Genomic DNA, 22,467 nt, shown 5'->3' on the forward strand with positions numbered 1-22,467 from the left:
GATCAACTCAAAGAGGGTAGTCCCTTGATGGGGGCAGACTTGTATTTAAATTATGATCTTATTTCGTACCAGAACTGTATTTCTTTAACACTCATAGTAATTTATACTACTATGACATAGAAATACTTTCTTAATTCAGACCAGGTAAAAATATGCCATTCTAAGGTGCTACAAAATTCACTCTAGGTTAGAAGAACTCTTAACACTTGGAATTCTCTTCAAGTTTCTTGTAGGGCTGTTTTCAACTTTAGAAGAATGACATTATAGTAGGAATGAAAAGGAAAGTCCATAACTAGACAACAGACAGCAGCAGGAGAAAATAATTTCATAAAAGAAAAACAATCTCTCATTCAATAACCAATATTTACCACCAACTCCAGCATGAGGAATTTCTCTTTGAAGGAAATTTCATGACATTGATAAAATACAAATAATCAGAGAAAATACCAATACAGAATTGAAAGGGCCAGATGTCTCTGCAATCCTGATCTCATAAGTTATATTCAAACAAAACTTAAGCACTGTAAGCACAGTATAAAATGTGCTTGTGACTAAGAAAGAAAAAAAAGGTCAGACACTCATGGATTTGTCTTGTTGTTTTTCCAATATCTAAACATTTAACCACTTCCCAGTAGTGAGGGACAGAGGATCCTGGCATGCTACAGTCCCTGGGGTCGCAAAAAGTCAGACGGGACTTAGCAACTGAACAACAGTATGGGAGATCAGTCCAGGAATCAATTGTCTTGTTTGCTAGGGTCCACTTATTGATTGTTATTAGAAGATAATAAAAAAAAATTGCAGATAACACACATTCTACTTAAAAGTTTAAACCTTTTTTCCTTTTTTTAAGTTTTGCTGCTAAGTCACTTCAGTCGTGTCCAACTCTGTGCGACCCCACAGATGGCAGCCCACCAGGCTCCCCTGTCCCTGGGATTCTCCAGGCAAGAACAGCGGAGTGGGTTGCCATTTCCTTCTCCAATGCATGAAAGTGAAAAGTGAAAGTGAAGTCACTCAGTCGTGTCCGACTCTTAGAGACTCCATGGACTGCAGCCTACCAGGCTCCTCCGTCCATGGGATTTTCCAGGCAAGAGTACTGGAGTGGGGTGCCATTGCCTTCTCTGTTTTTAAGTTCAGACCTTTCATCTAAACATTATTTAAGCCTGGTTTTCAGGCTTCCCAGGTGGCACTAGTGGTAAAGAGTGAAGTGAAATTTGCTCAGTTGTGTCTGACTCTTTGTGACCCCGTGGACTGTATAGTCCATGGAATTCTCCAGGCCAGAATACTGGAGTGGGTAGCCTTTCCCTTCTCCAGGGAATCTTCCTAACCCAGGGATCGAACCCAGGTCTCCCTCATTGCAGGCAGATTCTTCCCAATCCAGGGATCGAACCCAGGTCTCCTGCATTGCGGGTGGATTCTTTACTAGCTGAGCCACAAGGGAAGCCCAAGAATACTGGAGTGGGTAGCCTATCCCTTCTCCAGCAGATCCTCCACACCCAGGAATCGAACCGGCATCTCCTGCATTGAAGGTAGATTCTTTACCAACTGAGCTCTGAGGGAAGCCCCATAGCTTCCCTCATGAAAAACCCTCCTGCTAATGCACAAGACATAAGAGAAGTGGGTTCAATCCCTGGGTCAGTTGGGAAGATCCCCTAGAGGAGGGCATGGAAACCCACTCCAGTATTCTTGCCTGGAGAATCCCATGGACAGAGGAACCTGGCAGGCTAAATTTCATAGGGTCACAAAGAGTTGGACACAACTGAAGCGACTTAGCACTCATGCAAGCCCTGTTTTCACCCTTCCTAGAGTGATCTGTGTTCCTTCTGTGTCAATCTAGCACCTTTCTATGAAATGGGAACAAAGGATTAGTCCTAGAAAGGAGCTGAAACTGAAAATAATGGTCAAAATTATTTGAAGGTGGCAGCACAAGAGGAAGCCTCACTTGAAAAACTAAAGAAAACCTGTTGCTAAGGATTTAGCTTCTCAAGGAGAAGGATCAGGTTGTTTTGAAGCAAAGGAACACATTCACCTAGTTGGAAATGCAAAAACATATATATGACTGAGGTGTTCCAGCAGAATATTAGAGATGCCTAATCAAAGGCAATCTTTAACTCTTTCACTCCTATAGACAAGACATTCACAACTCTGCAACATTACAACTACCATTTAAAAAATGTTTACCCTTATTCCTTCATTGTATGTGAAGATGTTGGTAGTATATGTGCATGATCATAATACTTAATAAAAATATATAGTTTAGTCAGTATCAAATGGGGGAAGGAAAAATATAAATACCACAATTCTCCACTAGTAGCAAGTTTATTTCATTTGTTATCTCTTTAGTATACTATTTTGCTTTCACTGTTAAACAAAAATGAAAAACTAGCAAACAATTCTTGCATAACTTACTTATATAGTTTCAATATTTTTCTTTTAATTCTGTCAAAGCAAGACATCTATTTGGTAATGGCAATCTGTCTCTAAGGAGGGATGAATCATTATAAAGAAACTGATCCTAAATATCCCTTCAGGTAAAGCATCTTGTTCAAATAAGGCCTTCTTTTACAACATATTTTTGTAAATGACACTTATTTCTGATAATATAAATCAAATACTTTAACATTTTGCCTACCCAGCAATTCTACATCTAAGGCTTTATCTTAAGGGAAGTCATCATGATTGTGCATGAAGATTTAACCTTAAGGATGTTGATCACAACATTGTTTCTAATGGTAGAAAACTGCAAACAGCCTAAATGTTCAATCATAGAAGAAAGGCTAAGGTGCTACACCATCCACAAGGTGCAATTCTGGGCAGTCATTAAGTTGTACAGTAGATAAGTATTTAATGAGCTGGGAAAGTTTTGCATTATTGTGTACACATCAATAAGTAAAAAAGTTTACAAAAATTATGATTTCACATATTTTAAAAAAAGCATTTATATACAGAGAGATACAAAGGCTGGAATTATACATATGAAATATTAAGTTTTATTTCTGGGTGCTGGGATTATAAGACAGTTTTCTACTGTTTATCTGAATTTCCAAAGCTTCCTGTGATGTGCATGTAATAAGTGTATTTTAAAAGATGATGATGCTAAATGGAAGGATTCTTTTTACTAACTTCCTGAAGCAAGATCATGGGCAAATACATTGGTAGAGCCAGACACAGACAGCATAAACAGACAAAGGCAGAACTTATACAAAGTGCTGTCAGCCCTGCAGATCTAGAAAATGTATTACATGCCTTTAAAAAAGCTAGTGTATTCTTTTGCAGTGTGCAATTGTTAACCATATTTTAATCTAATAACTGCCTAACATCTAAATCGGAGGCAGGAACTGCATGTTTTGGCACAGTTTTTAAGAAAAACCATATACACTACCTTTAGGAGAAAGCTAATTACTATGGGCCGCTTGCCCCATTAGCACTGCCTTTTTCATTTTGTAGGGAAAATAAAAGACTGAGACTTGCTGTTGCTGCCTATTATAATTTTTAAAATTATTATTTTGAAATAATTATAGTGTCACAGGGAGTTGTGAACATAGTACACAGAGTTCTGTGAAGCTTCCCTCAGCTTCCCTCAAATGGTAACAACTCACAAAACTGTATAATGATATAAAAACCAAGAGACTGACACTGGTATAGTACTATTAAGTCAATTACAGACCTTATTCAGTTTTCACCATTTTTTACATGCATTCCTATGAGTTTGTGGTTCTATGCAATTTCATCCCAAGGCTAGATTCATGTGACCACCACTACTATCAAAACATACAACTTTCCCAAAGGAATTCTCTTATGCTGGCTCTTTCCCTTCTCACCCATACCTGTCCGCCCAGTGACCACTAATCTGTTCTCTATCTCCATAAATTTGTCTGCCTACTATCATTTTATGCTTTTGCAATCAGGGAAATGAATATAATGGTAAGGGGAACAGAGTGACTAACAGTAGTGATGAAAATGGTAGTATTAGAAGTTTAAAGCAGGAAATAACACCAAATAAGATGCTTTCCTAGACTTCTTATAATTTATTCAGAAATTTTATTTTGAGGAAGAGACTTGAAATTATTCTAAGTCCAATTTGTATGAAGAGACTCTAACTATGCAGTGCTTTTCTTTTTAAGTGGTGTGTAGCTACCACTATTGCCAGAAAGTCTCTTTAAGGATTAGAATCCAAGGAGGAAATGAAAGGAAATAATGAGACATCACATATTTCCATTACTCATTATAGAAAGAAGGAATGCTGATGTTTCTCACTTAAGCAAAGCTGAACTGCTGATGTTAATTCTCCTTCCACTTCTTTGCCATCTTGTGCTTCATATAGATCCTTTTATGAAAAGGGAAGAACTTTCTCTAAGCATCTTAGGCGTGTAAAATCAAATAGACATAAAAGACTTTAATTAAAAGCTACAATCCTGAACTCCACAGCATTAGAGTCATAGTGTATGCACTTTCGTGTCAGGCTTCTTTCATTCCAAATGATATTTTGAGGTTCATCCATGTTGTAGCGTACATCAGTATCTCATCCCTTTTTATTGCTGAGTAGTATTCCATTGTGTGAATATACCACAATATGGTATTCTCTTGCTCATGGCTATTTGGATTGTTTTCCAGTTCTTCACTATTATATAGAAAGCTGTTGTTATCATTCTTGTGTATATTTTTTTCTTAAAAAAAAACAAAAACCTCATTGTTCTTAGATATATAGCTGGAAATGGAATTTAGTCAGAAGACAGATAAATGATTGGTGGATAGTACTCCAAAGAGGTTGTGTGAAGTTTGCAAAACTAATATATGGTGAGAGAAGTCAGAAAAACGGTTACAGCTGGGTTAAGGGGTAACTTTCTGAGATGATGGAAAATTCTATGATCCTGGGCGGTGATCACAGAGGTGCGTATACATAACTGGTGGCTCAGATGATAAAGAGTCGGCCTGCAGAGTGGGAGACCCAGGTTTGATCCCTGAGTCAGGAATATCCCCTGGAGAAGAAAATGGCTACCCACTCCAGTAGTCTTGCCTGGAGAATCCCATGGAATGAAGAGCCAGGCAGGTTACAGTCCATGTGGTCACAGAGTCGGACATGACTGAGCAACTTCACTCACTCACTCGTACATAACTGAAAAGTCATCCAGCTCTATGTTTAAGACTTGCGCATGTTACAGCATGTAATTTATATCTCAATTAAAAAAAGGTGAAGTAAGCCAGAAAGAAAAACACCAATACAGTATACTAACGCATATATATGGAATTTAGAAAGATGGTAACAATAACCCTGTGTACGAGACAGCAAAAGAGACACTGATGTATAGAACAGTCTTATGGACTCTGTGGGAGAGGGAGAGGGTGGGAAGATTTGGGAGAATGGCATTGAAACATGTAAAATATCATGTATGAAACGAGTCGCCAGTCCAGGTTCGATGCACGATACTGGATGCTTGGGGCTGGTGCACTGGGACGACCCAGAGGGATGGAATGGGGAGGGAGGAGGGAGGAGGGTTCAGGATGGGGAACACATGTATACCTGTGGTGGATTCATTTTGATATTTGGCAAAACTAATACAGTTATGTAAAGTTTAAAAATAAAATAAAATTAAAAAAAAAAAAGGTGAAAAAAAAAAAAAAAGCCAAACCTATGATCCTGAAGCTGTCTTCTCTCCCTTGCCTTTCATCACTTTGGCCCCTCCATTCCCTCTATGGATCCTTATCTAAAAATTCCTTCTTAGGTTAATAAACAGAATTTGATTATTTCTCAAGTTGACCTTTCAACTATTAAGATGGTTAAATTATCTCCTCTAAACCTAATCTTATCCACTCCAGTACTCTTGCCTGGAAAATCCCATGGATGGAGGAGCCTGGTAGGCTGCAGTCCATGGGGTCACAAAGAGTCGGACACGACTGAGCGACTTCACTTTCACTTTTCACTTTCATGTATTGGAGAAGGAAATGGCAACCCACTCCAGTGTTCTTGCTTGGAGAATCCCAGGGATGGCGGAGCCTGGTGGGCTGCCATCTATGCGGTCGCACAGAGTCGGACACAACCGAAGTGACTTAGCAGCAGCAGCCCTTTAACTGAAGACACAGTATTCAGAACTTCTCACTTATTTTTATTGCAGAGCCATGGGTGATTTCAAAATATGAGATTTACAACTGTAAATAATCCTCTGGATCCCTGAAACCTGACCAGTACAGAGGCAGGGAAACATGCAGCCTGGGGAGCCCATGGCCACTGCCCCATCTCTGAGTACCAGCAAGTTGAGCAGCTGAAGTTGAGCAGCTGCAGCACTTTGTTCCTAAGACTATGTGGTCAACAAACCTTCACTCCACATTCTATCCAAACCAATTTCACCCAAAGGCAGGTCTTCTCTCTATTACTTCAGCCAGGAGAATTTTGGAATCTATGAGCAGGATTTCCACATATGCCTCCATTAAATTTTAAATCTTAAGATAAAATCTAAACTATTAAATACTAATGGTTTCAGCATATCATTCCAGCCTATCAGTCATAGTTGTAACTCAACCTATCACCTACAGCTTTGTTCCATACACATCATAAGTATACCTTCCTTCCTATATGATCATTATCATCATCAAAATTACCACTAGCTAACACTTATTGAAGGCTTATTAAGTCCCAGACACTGGTGTTAATTGCGTATACACATTAATCCTCAGACCAGTAGGTCCTATGAGATAGGACTTACTGCTAGCCCTGTTTTACAGATGGGGAAAGTGAGGCATACAACAGTTAAGAAATATGACAACACGACACACCTAGAACAAATATGAGCTTCCCCCAGAGCACATGCTTGTTAACTGTGCTATGCTGTCAGCAAGGTCTGACTTAAAAACATAGTGACCACAGCAATACCAAGGAGAGAGTCCAGAAATGGTATTCTAGAGATCGCCCTGTATTTGCAGTGCTCTGCAATAATCTTTGTGCAACTATTTATTAATAATTACGACAGGTAAAACTGTGCAGCACTGGAGAGACTTTAAGGAGATACCCCACGTCCAAGGGCAAAGGAGAGCCCCAGCAAGATGGTAGAAGGGGCAAAATCGTGTTTAGAATCAAACATACCTGCCAGAGACATTCAGAGGGCTCAAACAAACCTTGTGTGCACCAGGATCCAAAGACCCACAGAGACTGAGACAGAACTGTGTTTGAGTGTCTCCTGTGGAGGTACGGGTCAGCAGTGGACTGCTGCAGGAGCAGGGGCTCAGGGTGCAGCAGGCATGGGTACGGCATAAGCCCTCTTGGAGGAGGTTGCCATCAACCCCATCATATAGCTGTCAGAACTTACACAGGTATGGGGAAATAGATTCTTAGAGGGCACAAACAGAACCCTGTGTGCACCAGGACCCAGGAGAAAGGAGCAGTGACCCCACCAGAGACTGACCCAGACTTGCCCGTGAGTGTCCAGGAGTCACTAGCAGAGGTGTGGGTCGGCAGTGGCCAACTGCAGGTTGGGGGCACTAAGTGCAGCAGTGCGAGCGTGGGACCTTTTGAAGGAGGTCACCATTATCTTCATTACCTCCACCATAGTTTAGCCCCAGGTGAATAACAGGGAGGGAACACAGGCCTACCCATCAACAGAAAACTGGATTAAAGAATGGCCCCGCCCATCAGAACAAGACCCAGTCTCCCCCTCAGTCAGTCTCTCCATTCAGGAAGCTTCTATACGCCCCTTATCCTTCTCCATCAGAGTACACAGACTGAAAACCACAATCACAGAAAACTAACCAATCTGATCACATGGACCACAGCCTTGTCTAACTCAGTGAAATTATGAGCCATGCCGTGTAGGGCCACCCAAGATGGACAGGTCATGGTGGAAAGTTCTTACAAAACATGGTACACTGGAGAAGGAAATGGTAAACCATTTCCGTATTCTTGCCTGAGAAACCCATGAACAATATGAAAAGGCAAAAAGATAGGACACTGAAAGATGAACTCCCCAGGTCCGTAGGTGCCCAATATGCTACTGGAGATCAGTGGAGAAATAACTCCAGAAAGAATGAAGGGACAGAGACAAAGCCAAAAGAACACCCAGTTGTGGATGTGACTGGTGATGGAAGCAAGATCCGATGCTGTAAACAGCAATATTGCATAGGAACCTGGAATGTCAGGTCCATGAATAAAGGCAAATTAAAAGTGGTCAAACAGGAGATGGCAAGAGTGAACATTGACATTTTAGGAATCAGTGAACCAAAATGGACTGGAATGGGTGAATTTAACTCAGATGACCATTATATATACTACTGTGGGCAAGAATCCCTTAGAAGAAATGGAGTAGCCATCATAGTCAACAAAAGAGTCTGAAATGCAGTACTTGGATGCAATCTCAAAAACAACAGAATGATCTCTCTCTGTTTCCAAGGCAAACTGTTCAAATCACAGTAATCCAAGTCTATGCCCCGACCAGTAATACCAAAGAAGCTGAAGTTAAATGGTTCTACAAGAACCTTCTAGACCTACAGGACCTTCTAGAACTAACACCCCCAAAAGATGTCCTTTTCATTATAGGGGACTGGAATGTAAAAGTTGGAAGTCAAGAGATACCTGGAGTAACAGGCAAATTTGGCCTTGGAGTACAGAATGAAGCAGGGCAAAAGCTAATGGAATTTTGCCAAGAGAACGCAGTGGACATAGCAAACACCCTCTTCCAACAACACAAGAGAAGACTCTACACATGGACATCACCAGATGGTCAACACCAAAATCAGACTGATTATATTATTTGCAGCCAAAGATGGAGACGTTCTATACAGTCAGCTAAAACAAGATCAGGAACTGACTGTGGCTCAGATCATGAACTCCTTATTGCCAAATTCAGACTTAAATTGAAGAAAATAGGGAAAACCACTAGACAATTCAGGTATGACCTAAATCAAATCCCTTATGATTATACAGTGGAAGTATATATACAGTGGAAGACAAGGGATTAGATCTAATAGAGTGCCTGAAGAACTATGGATGGAGGTTCGTGACATTGTACAGGAGGCAGGGATCAAGACCATCCCCAAGAAAAAGAAATGTAAAAAGGCAAAATGGTTGTCTGAGGAGGCCTTACAAATAGCTGTGAATAGAAAAGCCTCTTGATGAAAGTGAAAGAGGAGACTGAAAAAGTTGGCTTAAAGCTCAACATTCGGAAAACTAAGATCATGGCATCTGGTCCCATCAGTTCAGTTCAGTTCAGTTCAGTCGCTCAGTCGTGTCTGACTCTTTGCGACCCCATGAATCACAGCATGCCAGCCCTCCCTGTCCATCACCAACTCCCAGAGTTCACTCAAACTCACATCCATTGAGTCGGTGATGGCATCCAGCCATCTAATCCTCTGTTATCCCCTTCTTCTCCTGCCCCCAATCCCTCCCAGCATCAGAGTCTTTTCCAATGAGTGAACTCTTCGCATCCAGTCCCATCACTTCATGGGAAATAGATGGGGAAACAGTGGAAACAGTGTCAGACTTTATTTTGGGGGGCTTCAATATCACTGCAGATGGTGACTGCAGCCATGAAACTAAAAGACGCTTACTCCTAGGAAGGAAAGTTATGACCAACCTAGACAGCATATTAAAAAGCAGAGACATTACTTTGCCAACAAAGGTGTCTAGTCAAGGCTATGGTTTTTCCAGTAGTCATGTATGGATGTGAGAGTTGGACTATAAAGAAAGCTGAGCGCTGAAGAATTGATGCTTTTGAACTGTGGTGTTGGAGAAGACTCTTGAGAGTCCCTTGGACTGAAAGGAGATCCAACCAGTCCATCCTAAAGATCAGTCCTGGGTGTTCATTGGAAGAACTGATATTGAAGCTGAAACTCCAATACTTTGGACATCTGATGCAAAGAGATGTTCATGTGAAAGACCCTTATGCTGGGAAAGATTGAGGGCAGGAGGGGAAGGGGAAGACAGAGGATGAGATGGTTAGATGGCATCACTGACACAATGGACATGACTTTGGATAAACTCCGGGAGTTGGTGATGGACAGGGAGGCCTGGCGTGCTGCGATTCATGGGGTCACAAAGAGTCAGACACGACTGAGCAACTAAACTGAACTGATCTGAGAAGAGAAGTGAAAGGCAAAGAAGAAAAGGAAAGATATACCCATCTGAATGCAGGTTTCCAAAGAATAGCAAGGAGAGATAAGAAAGCCTTCCTCAGTGATCAATGCAAAGAAATAGAGGAAAACAATAGAATGGGAAAGACTAGAGATCTCTTCAAGAAAATTAGAGATACCAAGGGAACATTTCATGCAAAGATGGGCTTAATAAAGGATAGAAAAGGTATGGACTTAACAGAAGCAGAAGATATTAAGAAGAGGTGGTAGGAATACAGAGAACAGCTATACAAAAAAGATCTTCATGACCCAGATAATCATGACGGCATGATCACTCATCTAGAGCCAGACATCCTGGAATGCAAAGTCAAATGGGCCTTAGGAAGCATCAATACAAACAAAGCTAGTGGAGGTGATGGAATTCCAGTTTAGCTAGTTCAAATCCTAAAAGATGATGCTGTGAATGTGCTTCACTCAATATGCCAGCAAATTTGGAAAACTCAGAAGTGGCCACAGGACTGGAAAAGGTCAGTTTTCATTCCAATCCCAAAGAAAGGCAATGCCAAAGAATGCTCAACCTACTGTACAATTGCACTCATCTCACATGCTAGTAAAGTAATGCTCGAAATTCTCCAAGTCAGGCTTCAATAGTACCTGAACCATGAACTTCCAGCTGTTCAAGCTGGATTAAGAAAAGGCAGAGAAACCAGAGATCAAATTGCCAACATCTGTTGGATCATTGAAAAAGCATGAGAGTTCCAAAAAAACATCTACTTCTACTTTATTAACTATGCCAATGCCTTTGACTGTGTGGATCATGACAAACTCTGTAAAATTCTGAAAGAGATGAGAATACCAGACCACCTGACCTGCCTCTTGAGAAACCTGTATGCAGTTCAGGAAGCAACAGTTAGAACTGGACATGGAACAACAGACTGGTTCCAAGTTGGAAAAGGAGTACGTCAAGGCTGTATATTGTCACCCTGTTTATTTAACTTATATGCACAGTACATCATGAGAAATGCTGGGCTGGATGAAGCACAAGCTGGAATCAAGATTCCTGGGAGAAATATCAATAACCTCAGATATGCAGATGACACCACCCTTATGGAAGAAAGTGAAGACCTAAAGAGCCTCTTGATGAAAGTGAAAGAGGAGAGCCAGAAGTTTTTGGTTTAAAACTCAACATTCAGAAAACTAAGATCATGGCATCTGGTCCCATCACTTCATGGCAAATTGATGGGGAAACCGTGGAAACGGTGAGAGACTTTATTTTTGGGGGCTCCAAAATCACTGCAGATGATGAATGCAGCCATGAAATTAAAAGACGCTTCCTCCTTGGAAGAAAAGCTATGACCAACCTAGACAGTATATTCAAAAGCAGAGACATTACTTTGCCAACAAAGGTCCGTCTAGTCAAAGCTATGGTTTTTCCAGTGGTCATGTATGGATGTGAGAGTTGGAGTATAAAGAAAGCTGAGCACCAAAAATTTGTTGCTTTTGAACTCTGTGTGGTATTGGAGAAGACTCTTAAGAGTCCCTTGGAGAGCAAGGAGATCCAACCAGTCCATCCTGAAGGAAATCAGTCCTCAATATTCATTGATGCTGAAGCTGAAACTCGAATACTTTGGCCACCTGATGTGAAGACCTGACTCATTTGAAAGACCCTGATGCTGGGAAAGATTGAAAGCAGGAGAAGACGGGGACGACAGAGGATGAGATGGCTGGATGGCATCATTGACTCAATGGACATGAGTTTTAGTAGGCTCCGGGAGTTGGTGATGGACAGGGAAGCCTGGTGTGCTGCAGTCCATGGGGTCGCAAAGAGTCAGACATGACTGAACGACTGAACTGAACTGAAAGTTCTTTTTTTTTTTTTTTGATAAGAATTAAATCCAAGGTATTAATTACTCTCAGACTTTGTCTACGTTAGTTGTAATTATAGTGTCGAGAAGCAAGGTCCCTAAAGACCTTCCACCTCTTCCTCACATTTCACTTTGTTCCTCCTTGTGTCACTGCTATCACTCAGCAGAAGCATCCAGGTATTGATGAAAGTAGGTAGGATACATGAATCCTGGCAGACTCTTAATGTAACATCTTAGTTACATTCCCCTCGAAAAACAGATTATCTAAGGGTTTTTCTGGTCTATATAGGTCTTGACTTCCTGGAGTTAAGAAAGAGATCACCAGAGACCAAATGAAATTAAGTGCTTATCATTTAAAATAAGTTTTGATTATCCATGAAATAAAAAGTTTCTGCATTGGGATTTGCATTTGTTGTTAAAGGAAGAAAAACCAAACTCTTATTAATAACTCCTTTACACTTCTTGGTTGGAGAACCTAGAAAATGTCTCCCTGAAGGATAGAATTCTGCTTCTTTGCAGAGTCTGAAAGCTCTGCCACAGGAGTTCGGCATCCTACCCTCCAGGTCTCAGGGCTTTCACACCGTGTTCACCTCCTGACCCACCTCAAGTCAAAACTAGGCTGAGTGAGAATTCACTGTGCCACTCTCTTCACTCTGCAGGCAGAATGAAGCCCTTCCTCTGTTGAAATTGCCTTCAGGGTCTCTCCATAGTCTTCAGAATCAAAGCTCTTTGAGGTCTGGGTCCTGCTTAACTTACCAGTGCATCTTCTGCTGCAGCCCTCCTCCACCCCTCTGCTCTGTGGGAAACAACGTTCTCCATACAAGCTGTGTCAGTCCTGCCCCAAATGTGTTTTATGTGTTTTCTTTGCCTTCAGCACCTTCACTGTTTGGTTCAGCACAGATCCCACCTCCATGGGGGTGGTTTCTCTCATCACCTTGGGTGAGGTGTCCCTTCCATCTTGGGTTAAACTCTGTCAGTCTTTACACTTCACATCAACTGTCCATTCTCATTTCCCTCTCCTATTCACATGGTGTGCTTTAGGGGTTAAAGCTGTGTTTCTTCATCACTTCATACCCACAATACAAAACAATGTTTGAAACATAGTTGGTGGTCAGTGTTTGCTGAATAAAATCCTAAATTAACATAGTAACATATTAAATCACTTTATATCACCTTCCTTGGACATGCAAACATTTACTTCTAATTTAGCTTCCAGGAGCCAAGAGTGATCTGTATTGATGTGTACTTTAAGAGGGAGTCAGAAACGTGTTATTTCTCAACATGTATACTTCATTTATCTTTGCTTACAATTCCATGAACAGAGGAGCCTGGCTGGCTACAGTCCTTGGGGCTGGAAGAGTCAGACACAACTGAGCACGCACGCACGCACAGCATTCCAGCAGAATGCATGACTTTGGATTGTGCTCTAAATCTAGATGTCTATTTGACAAAGCAGTATAGTGGGAAAGTGGGGCAGGAAGAAACCAAGAGTAAAAGCTGAAGCAAGGTTGAACAAAAGTTTGTCCAGAAACAAAGAAAGCAAACCACACCTCTTCTGGCTCCCAAGCACCCTTTATGAGAATGGTGCTACTGGAAAAAAAAAAAAAAAAAGAAAGGTCATCTCGGGGAGGATGACTCTTAAGTTTTCAAAAGTCATGAATGGCTCATGCCAACAAACTTGAAATTCAATGAAATAATCTTGGGACAAAGTCATGTGATTATGAGTACAGCTGTCATTTTAATGTCTCAGAAAACCCATGGGGCAAAACCTTAGATAGGATAGAATTTTTTTCCAGTGATGATCTTTTTGCCTAATTTCCCTTTGTTCATCTGTAATAATAATAACAATCAAGATGTAATTTTAAAAATATCATTACTCTTCCTATGTATGAGATTGGTCAGTTGAGGGTCAATTTCACACTGAAACGTCTAAAACAATGTTTTCAAGGGCAGCAGCCAGTAGATAAGTAAGTCCCAAAGCACCTCACAAGTAAGAGCACTATTTCACAGTGCAGCTCCATCTGACAAGTCGATCATTCCCACAGGCACTCTGAACATCTACCGTAGTACATCCGTGTCCAAGAAGAGGACACAGGGCTTGTTCTCCGAGTTTCTTTCTCACTACTGCCTGCAGCATGTTTCAAACTGATTCACTGAGCACAGATTCACCCCACCTTGATTCATTATGGGTTGCTTTTTTGTTTTTAACCTCTTTCTCCAACAGACTGAAAGCTTCTTGGCAACACAGAATAAATAATATTCATCTTCAAATCTCGAAGTCCCTAAAAGTATCTTCAGCATAAAGGTTTGCTGAATTAATTTGAAAAAATTAACCTAATTAATTTTTAGGTTTTTAGGTTTTAATTTTAGGCTCCCTGTAACCACCTAAGATTACAGAGTATCAAGTATCACTTTTCTTAGACACCAAGTTGATATACGAAGTTTATGTAGCCTTGACAGATTCTTCTGGAGCCATGAACAGACCAACTGAACAAACAAAAGTGAAAAACAAACTAAGGAAAATACATCCCATTTCTCCTTCCTGTCAGTGGACCATAATGTCTTATTACTGTACCATGATGTGATTCTATCTTCCATGTGACTGTCTTCAATAAGATTTCTCTGTTTACTCCTGTTCATGATATGATGCAAAGAAAACAACAACATATATGCATAATTGTGTTCTTAAATCTTTCAGGGGATTCTAGATAGTATGAAGTTGTTTGGTTCCACCTTCAAAAAGTCAATCTAAGGTTGTCCCCTTTCAATCCAAGGAGAAAGCTTCACTGAAGAAATAAAAAGGACTGATATAAAATAAAAAGAACCTCAAAAAGGTGTGTCACCTGGGAAGTCAATGATTCAATCAGGAAACACCACTGATCTTAGTAATTTGGAGCAAAGGGAGTGGCAGGCAACACAGATTCAACTACATGAAGAAATATTTATCTTATGCTACAAAGCAAACACCAGATGTTATTTGCAACTTCTGGACTGGATTATCCCAGAGGGTCTGTGTCAGAAAGCACTTCTATGGCTGGTGCCCTAGAACCAAATATGGAAGTTTATGTGATGGTGATGGCCAGCTAAAGAGAAATGTTACCTTGGTAAATTATGATAACTGGGCCATAAGGATTACTAAAGCAAGCATAAATTTAGAGGGTTGTTCCTATGCCAATTCTGTGAATTATAGATGTATGTGTTCATAAAATGTCTTCCATCATCAGAAATTGTAGAAACTTTTCACACATACAGTCTTTACTCTGAAATAGCACCTGTGAGTAGTCCTGCTCATTGCACAGATAGCATGACAGCCAACCACTTTGTAACCTCAAAGGCCCAGTCCTCATGACAGACATCCTTCTTGGTTTCCCAGTCAGCAGGGCACTCAGTGCAAAGCTATACAGGGCCATTACTTCTCAGTGACTTATGCCCACCAGCCTGAAGCCATAGTCCATGGTGTCAGGGCGGATAATTATTTTCTTTTTTGAAGCAGCAATGTGATTATTTGCCCATCTTTTACACAAAAATTCTCTTCAACATTTGCCCGGTATCCTTGATCTTTTCCATAAGAACCAGGCCGAGGAAGGGAGCTGGACTAGGCTTAAAGTCTGTCACTTGGGACTGACCGCACTTCAAATCCTCTTTCTCGAATGCAACCTAATTTTGCAGTGGATATGTCTCCAAAGCTGCTTATGTCTGTGGTATCAAAACTCACATCTATAGATATACTTGACTGAAATGTACCATTTTGGAGGTCTGGACAGCCTAATCTGATAGTCTGATGCTGACAGCCTCAATACAAATTCTATTCAATGGTTCTTCTGAAATCTCAAATCCCACTTGTTTCACAAACGTAAGTGAAAAACAGCCTAGCCAAAAGACAGGGTATCTGGTGACCACTTCAAAGGAACAGAGATGATCACTGAGTAACTTGTTCTAGCTGTAAGGCCCTGGGCAATGAACAGTGTATAAAATTTTTACTTATAACTACATGCTGACTCTGTAAAACAATGATCAGCAGAAAGTTTACTCTCTGAAGAGTCTCAGCATAGAGTGATTCCCTCATGTTTTCTTTAGAATTTCTGCTTTCAATCTACTGAGATGAAAGTATTCCCCCAATGCTACAAACATGTCCTGTACTTAAAAGTATTCCTTCTGCACACTGTGAAGTGAAGTCGCTCAGTTGTGTCTAACTCTTTGCGACCCCATGGACTGTAGCCTACCAGGATCCTCTATCCATGGGATTTTCCAGGCAAGAATGCTGGAGTGAGTTGCCATTTCCTTCTCCAGGAGATCTTCCCAACCCAGGGATTGAACCCAGGTCTCCTGCATTGTAGGCATACGCTTTACCATCTGAGCCACCAGGGAAATTCTTCTGCACATTACCAGATGGTAAATAAGAATACAGATTTAGGATGGGCTTGATGGTACCAGTAAAAATGGTCTTGATATAGCTGTTGCATTTATATAACATTCATGACTATATAAAAAGACCAGCTGTCCTTCACAGGGAAGCTTCTGACCTCAAATTTAGGGCAATCACTAGATGCCCTAATGCAGTAAGTATCCAGAAGAGCTTGAATTTGTATTTCCATTGGTACAAATTGCTCCGAGGCTGAAACGATCTGTCTTTATCTTGAGTGAAAATCTTGGGCAATTTTTATTTTTCAGTTTTCCAAATGTTTAAGAATTTTTTTAGAGATAAAACTAAGTGTTTCCATTCTTCTTAAATATCTACACACATGTCCTATTTTATTGTTCAGTCACTCAGTCATGTCCTACTTTTTGTGACTCCATGGACTGCAACACACCAGGCTTCCCTGTCCGTCACCAACTCCCAGAGTTCACTCAAACTCATGTCCATTGAGTCAGTGATGCCACCCAGCCATCTCATCCTCTGTAGTCCCCTTCTCCTCTTGCCTTCAATCTTTCCCAGCAACAGGGTCTTTTTCAATGAGTCAGTTCACATGTCCTGTTAGATGTATAATTAATTTTAACAAGAGGCTATAACAGTTTTTAGGGGACACAAGACAGGGCTCTTCTGCTCTCATAATTTTAATTGACATTTTATATACAGTTTTCCATTTGAACAAAATGGGTTGAGAACAGTGGGTGAAGTTCAGGAGTGGTCACCTTGTCTCTTTATAATGGTTAATAGTTACTGAATTCTTATTGTGTGCCCCACACTTTTCTAAACACTGTTGTTTAGTCACTAAGTCATGTCTGACTCTTTGGTGACTCTACGGAATGTAGCCCACCTGGCTCCTCTGTTCATGGCATTTCCCAAGTAAGAACACTGGAGTGGATTGTCATTTCCATCTCCAGGGGTTCTTCCCAACCTAAGGATCAAACCAGCATCTCCTGCATTGGCAGATGGATTCTTTACTACTGAGCCACCATTGATTAATGCTTTAATCCTCACAACAAATTGCCAGCTGTGTGATCTTGGGCAAGTTGCTTAGGCTTTCTAAGTCTTGATTCCATTTTCAGAGAAAGAAATGGAAGTTTAGAAGGTTAGGTGATTTGCTTAACTTCACTCTCACATCCATGAGATGTGAGAGTTGGACCATAAAGAAAGCTGAGTGCTTAAAAATTGATGCTTTTGAACTGTGAAGTTGGAGAAGACTCTCGAGAGTCCCTAGGACTACAGGGAGATCAAACCAGTCAATACTAAAGATCAACCCTGACCATTCATTGGAAGGACTGATGCTGAAGCTGAAGTTCCAATACTTTGGCCACCTGATGCAAAGGGCGGACTCATTGGAAAAAACCCTGATGCTGGGAAAGACTGGAGGCAGGAGCAGAAGGGGATAGCAGAAGACAAGATGGTTGGATGGCATCACCGACTCAATGGACATGAGTTTGAGTAAGCTCCGGGAGTTGGTAATGGACAGGGAAGCCTGGTGTCCATGGGGTCCCTGCAGTCCATGGGGTCACAAAGAGTCAGACAAAACTGAGAGACTGAACTGAACTGAACTAAGTTCACCCAGCCAGTGAAAGGCAGAACTGGGCTTGCTCTCAGCAGGCTGGCACCAGGGCTAGTCCTCTGTCCCACCACCAGGACTGCCTTGGGTATCCTCAGGAGTTACTAACTAGAGACAGAGCTAGGTACTCCCAAAGGAAATGCTCACAAAGGGAGCACTCATATTCATATTCATTTGCTTTGAGAGATTCTTCTAAAATTCAAATGCGCAAATGATAATGAATAAGAAACTCATGAATTATTTTCCTCATTCCCACCCTAATCTTCAGACTTAAGCTTTCAAGCTAGGTGGCCTATAAACTTCTTTGAAAGGCAATCCAAAGCTTATAACAACTTTCTCAATGGCTTCATATAGAAGGTTCTGATGACCTTATGATCTTAAAAACATTGTCTTTATAGCTAATGTATGACTGGAAAAAAAAAAGATAAATTAAAATTAAATGAACACCATACATCAAATCCCTTTTGTGACTAATGAAATCAGGAACAAGGTGATTGGAGATGGTTTCAGAAAGATAGACAAATACAGATATGCCCAGTTCTCAAGGAATAATTTTTTAAAAATCTTAAAAGACAATTTGGCATCACTGAAATTCTGCACCATGGCTCCAGCCTGCCTAATTCATTCTTTATAAGAGGAGGGAGAAAAAGAAAGTCACTTCAACGAGGCTTACGTTTATGAAAAACACATGGACTCTTAAAGCCAGCTAGACCTGAATTTGCATCTCAGTTCTGCAGTTTTGCAGTTTTCAAGGAATGTGGTTTTGAAAGTTACTTAAATTCACAAGCCTCAGCTTTGCATCTGATAAAACAGAATACCTTCTTGCAAGGTATACCTACCTTCTTGCAAGGACATTGTAAGGGTTATAGGTAATGTGTATAATTGGAACCAATGATAACAACAAGAAGAGTGTTAATAGAAACAGTTAAATATACTGCCAACAGCAGAGACAGTGGAAGTGGGATGATGGTTAAGGGCATGGGCCTGGGGTCAGATGACCTCAGTTTATTCTTGCTTTCCTTTCCTCGTAGAATTCACATCATATCGAACAAATGCTGTTCTAAGTTTCTCTCTTTGCCCTCACAACATAATATCTCCATGGCTTTACTGTGACATCTCAGGCTCTTCACTTGAATAAGTTACTTAACTCCTTTCTGTACCAGTTACCACAGCTGTAAAATGGGCTAATAATAGTATCTACCTCATATGCTGTGGCAAGAATAAATGAGTCCAGTCCATCCACGCCAAGCTTAGGATCATGTCTGACTGTGCCACATCATAAGAACTCAATGTTAGCTGCTGCTGTTTTTTCAGTCATTGTATGAAGGACCCTCCAAAACCAACACCAACCACCTGGATAAAAATTGCTCACCCATAATGTTGGTTAACAGATTGAAACTAGAAGATCATGAAAATTCCTAAGAATGGCAAGACAGCATTTCAGACTAATGGCTGGAATAACATAAGATCAAAAGCTATCTGAAGGGAAAAGTAAAAATTAGATTGCAGTTTACAAGGAGGTGTGACTAGTTAACTGGTAATCCCTACTTGGAATCCAGGCTTGCCAAAGGGCTTCCCTATAAAAGGACTTTGTAAATGTCATTTTAAAAAGTCAAAGCAAAAAAAAAAAAAAAAAAAATAGAAGTGAAGAAGAATAAGAATGAGGCAAAGGGAATATATGCTGCCTTCCTCCTTTCCTCAGAACATGCTGTGTTTTTTTCCCCTGTGCTTTGCCATATTTCTAAATCCTTTTTGCAAAGGTCAGAGAAGCAGCACCAATCCCATTGTGTCACTTCCCCTCATACTACTTAAAAAAATTCAGCCACCTAGCAAATGTAATAAAGAAGGATTGCTGTACCCATAAAACATCCAAGAAACAGCTACCCAACCAGAGCATTCCGATTTGCAAAGATAACATCTAATCCTGCTGCTCTGGGTGTGGCTCAATGGTGAGGGATGGGGAGGCTGGGGTTCAAAGTGCTGTCTCCAGCATCTCACAGATTACAATGATGACATCAGAACCAGGGTGAAGAGCAGGGCGCCCCAATTGCTCTCTGTACTCCAAGCCCTCTGAAGCTTCCACTTCCTCACACAGAGCAAGAAAATTGGATAAGAATTGGGTCGAGGGCCTTTGGGTCTCAAGGAAAAGCTGCAGGGATGAGCCGGAAAGAGCCCATTTTCTGGTCCGGGGAGAAGAAGATGAGGCATGTTTTTAATAGTCTGGTGTGGCTGCAGCTCACTCCTCGAGAACAGTAACTTCAGCAGCCACTTCATTATATTTCTACTGTAAATGACACAGGCCTGAGCCAAGTCTGAGCCAAAACACCCTCCAGGATTCAGCTGGGGTTAGGTCATCTGCAGCGGATTGACCACTGCTGAACTCTAAACCCCTAACGAGGCATCTCAGCAACAGTATGTGTCCTGCCACTAATGAGGCTCTTTTTCCATGAATAATGAGAAAGAACATCATCTCTGTTGCCAGGTACAAACATAAACAAAGCTCAACACAGGGCTTTGGTATAGTGAGTTTGTCCATTTGCAACAAAGGAATTTAGCAAAGTGAGAGCCAAGTTTTAGTGGAGGGTGGGACAGGCTCTTGTAACAAATAATGTGAACATATGTTATCAGAATCTAATAAATCAGCTTTCAGTTGTTGTGGCATGGAGACTGTGCAATGGGATAGAGACAGACGACAGAAAGCTCCAAATGAGTTCACTGCTTTATTTTACAATCAGTCTTGTAACACAAAGCTGATGATTTCTGTAATGAACTGAGATCTTCATGAAAGGAGCCTTAGGAGAGACCTGAGATCCCAAAGGCTCTATTGGCTAAACCTTTTCTCACGCCTTGATGTAGCAGGCTGAGTGCAGGCTGACTCTGGGGATGAGAACTGAAGCCTTGCCATGACACTGCTGGCTTTGAGGTACTTTGTGGAAGGCGCATGACCACCTGAGCCCATGTGCTGGGTTTCTTAGGCACCAAAAGGCCCTCAGTGTACCATGAGCATTCTGCCTCTAAGGTAGTCTCCTGGCTTAGACTCCCAAGGTCAGCCCAACAGTGAGATTCCAGCATATAAACAGAGAACAAAAGTGAGCTGACATGAAGGCCAGTCTTTATTTCATTTACTGTCAAGTGTGCCACATTTTTACTTCTTTCTAAAATCAGTTCCATACTAGGTAGCCTGTATTTTCTTACTCAGGGTGCTCATGTTTGCACAGGCCAAGCGGTGCCATCACTGGCTGAGGGCTTTTAGATTTTGCATCAGTCTGAGCAAGAATTAACAATAAAACAAAATGAAAACAGTCTCACGATGCCTCAGTTCCTCCAGCTGCAGGGGGTAACAACTCTAACCTATTTCAGATATACCTTTCGAGGAACTGCGTGTCAAAAATAAGACTCAAATAGTATAGTTGGCTCTATATGTTTGATGAATTGCTAGAAAATTTGACCTCAATAATTCTTCTTTTTTCATGGAAAGGCATTTTATTTTAAATATAGCAGTGTGTACATGTCAATAATTCTTTAAATGCACTAAAAATGCTTACTTAATAAAGAATATTTTATAAAGTAAAAAAAAAATCATGTAACATAAACAATCACTTCCTAACATCCATTTTATAAGCAAATATATTTATTTTGGGGAGAGAGTTAATGGGACATGGCAGAATGGTATGAAATTCTGCAGAGATTCTAGCAGCTAATTATGTAGAAAATTGTGTATAATTAATCAAATAGTAAATTCAAAGACAATGGCAATTGAGAAGAAGATTTTTCAAATATCTGGGTGGTATCAGCTTATTTTTCTGGTTTATTAAGAAAAGGCAAAATAAAATAAGCTCATGGGTGAGTAGGTTAGAATGGCAAAGGGACTGCAAAGGCTCTCATGTGAAGAAATGGGAGTTTTTCTGCTAAAAAAGAGAAGACCTGGGGTGAAGGGGCCATGATTTCCTCTTCAAACATTACTGAACTGTCACAAGTTTTGTAGCAGAAACTACCAGCTGTTTTTGGTGAAGGAAATGGCAACTCATTTCAGTATTCCTGCCTGAGAAATACCATGGATAGAGGAGTCTGGCGGGCTACAGTCCATAAGGTTGCAAAGATTCAAACACGACTTAGCAGCTAAAGAACAACAAAACCCAGCTGTTCTATTGCTTCAAAGATCTACATGACCAACAGGTAGTGGTCACAGTCAACCAGTGAGGGGTCAGTTTTGTTCCTACAGGGCACGTGCTGCCCACAGAGGTTCTGAGTGATTCCTGACCACGGAAATCAGGTGGAAATTCATAAGACAATAGTTAGCACAATGCTGTGCTATTTGAAATGATCCTTCTCATCTAATCATTGAAACACATCAAGAAGAGAGGAATACTCAAGTAGATAAAAGTATCCAAGGACTTACCGTCATACTTTGCTAAGACTGCCTGAACATCAGCATATGCTTGTAGTTCCAGGAGAGCCTCTAAAAGGTTTTCATGGATGTTGAACATGCTCAGGAGAGGGAACTCCTTCATTAACTAGGAAAGAAGAAATCAAGGGAAAATTAATATGTTTCTTATTTTTTAAGG

General features: G+C 40.8%; 1 protein-coding gene across 10 annotated transcripts in view; it reads right to left on the bottom strand.

The window, feature by feature from the left end:
* ST7 (suppression of tumorigenicity 7) overlaps positions 1-22,467 on the bottom strand; it is a 277,302-nt gene that overhangs the window by 43,770 nt on the left and 211,065 nt on the right. For all 10 annotated transcript variants that reach the window (XM_025291143.2, XM_025291146.2, XM_025291142.2 and 7 more), the window contains one exon: positions 22,302-22,416. In XM_025291143.2, coding sequence (XP_025146928.1) covers positions 22,302-22,416 — 115 coding nt within the window. The remainder of the gene's footprint in view (positions 1-22,301; positions 22,417-22,467) is intronic.

This window comes from Bubalus bubalis, chromosome 8, assembly GCF_019923935.1.
Source record: "Bubalus bubalis isolate 160015118507 breed Murrah chromosome 8, NDDB_SH_1, whole genome shotgun sequence".
NCBI classification, from domain to species: domain Eukaryota; kingdom Metazoa; phylum Chordata; class Mammalia; order Artiodactyla; family Bovidae; genus Bubalus; species Bubalus bubalis.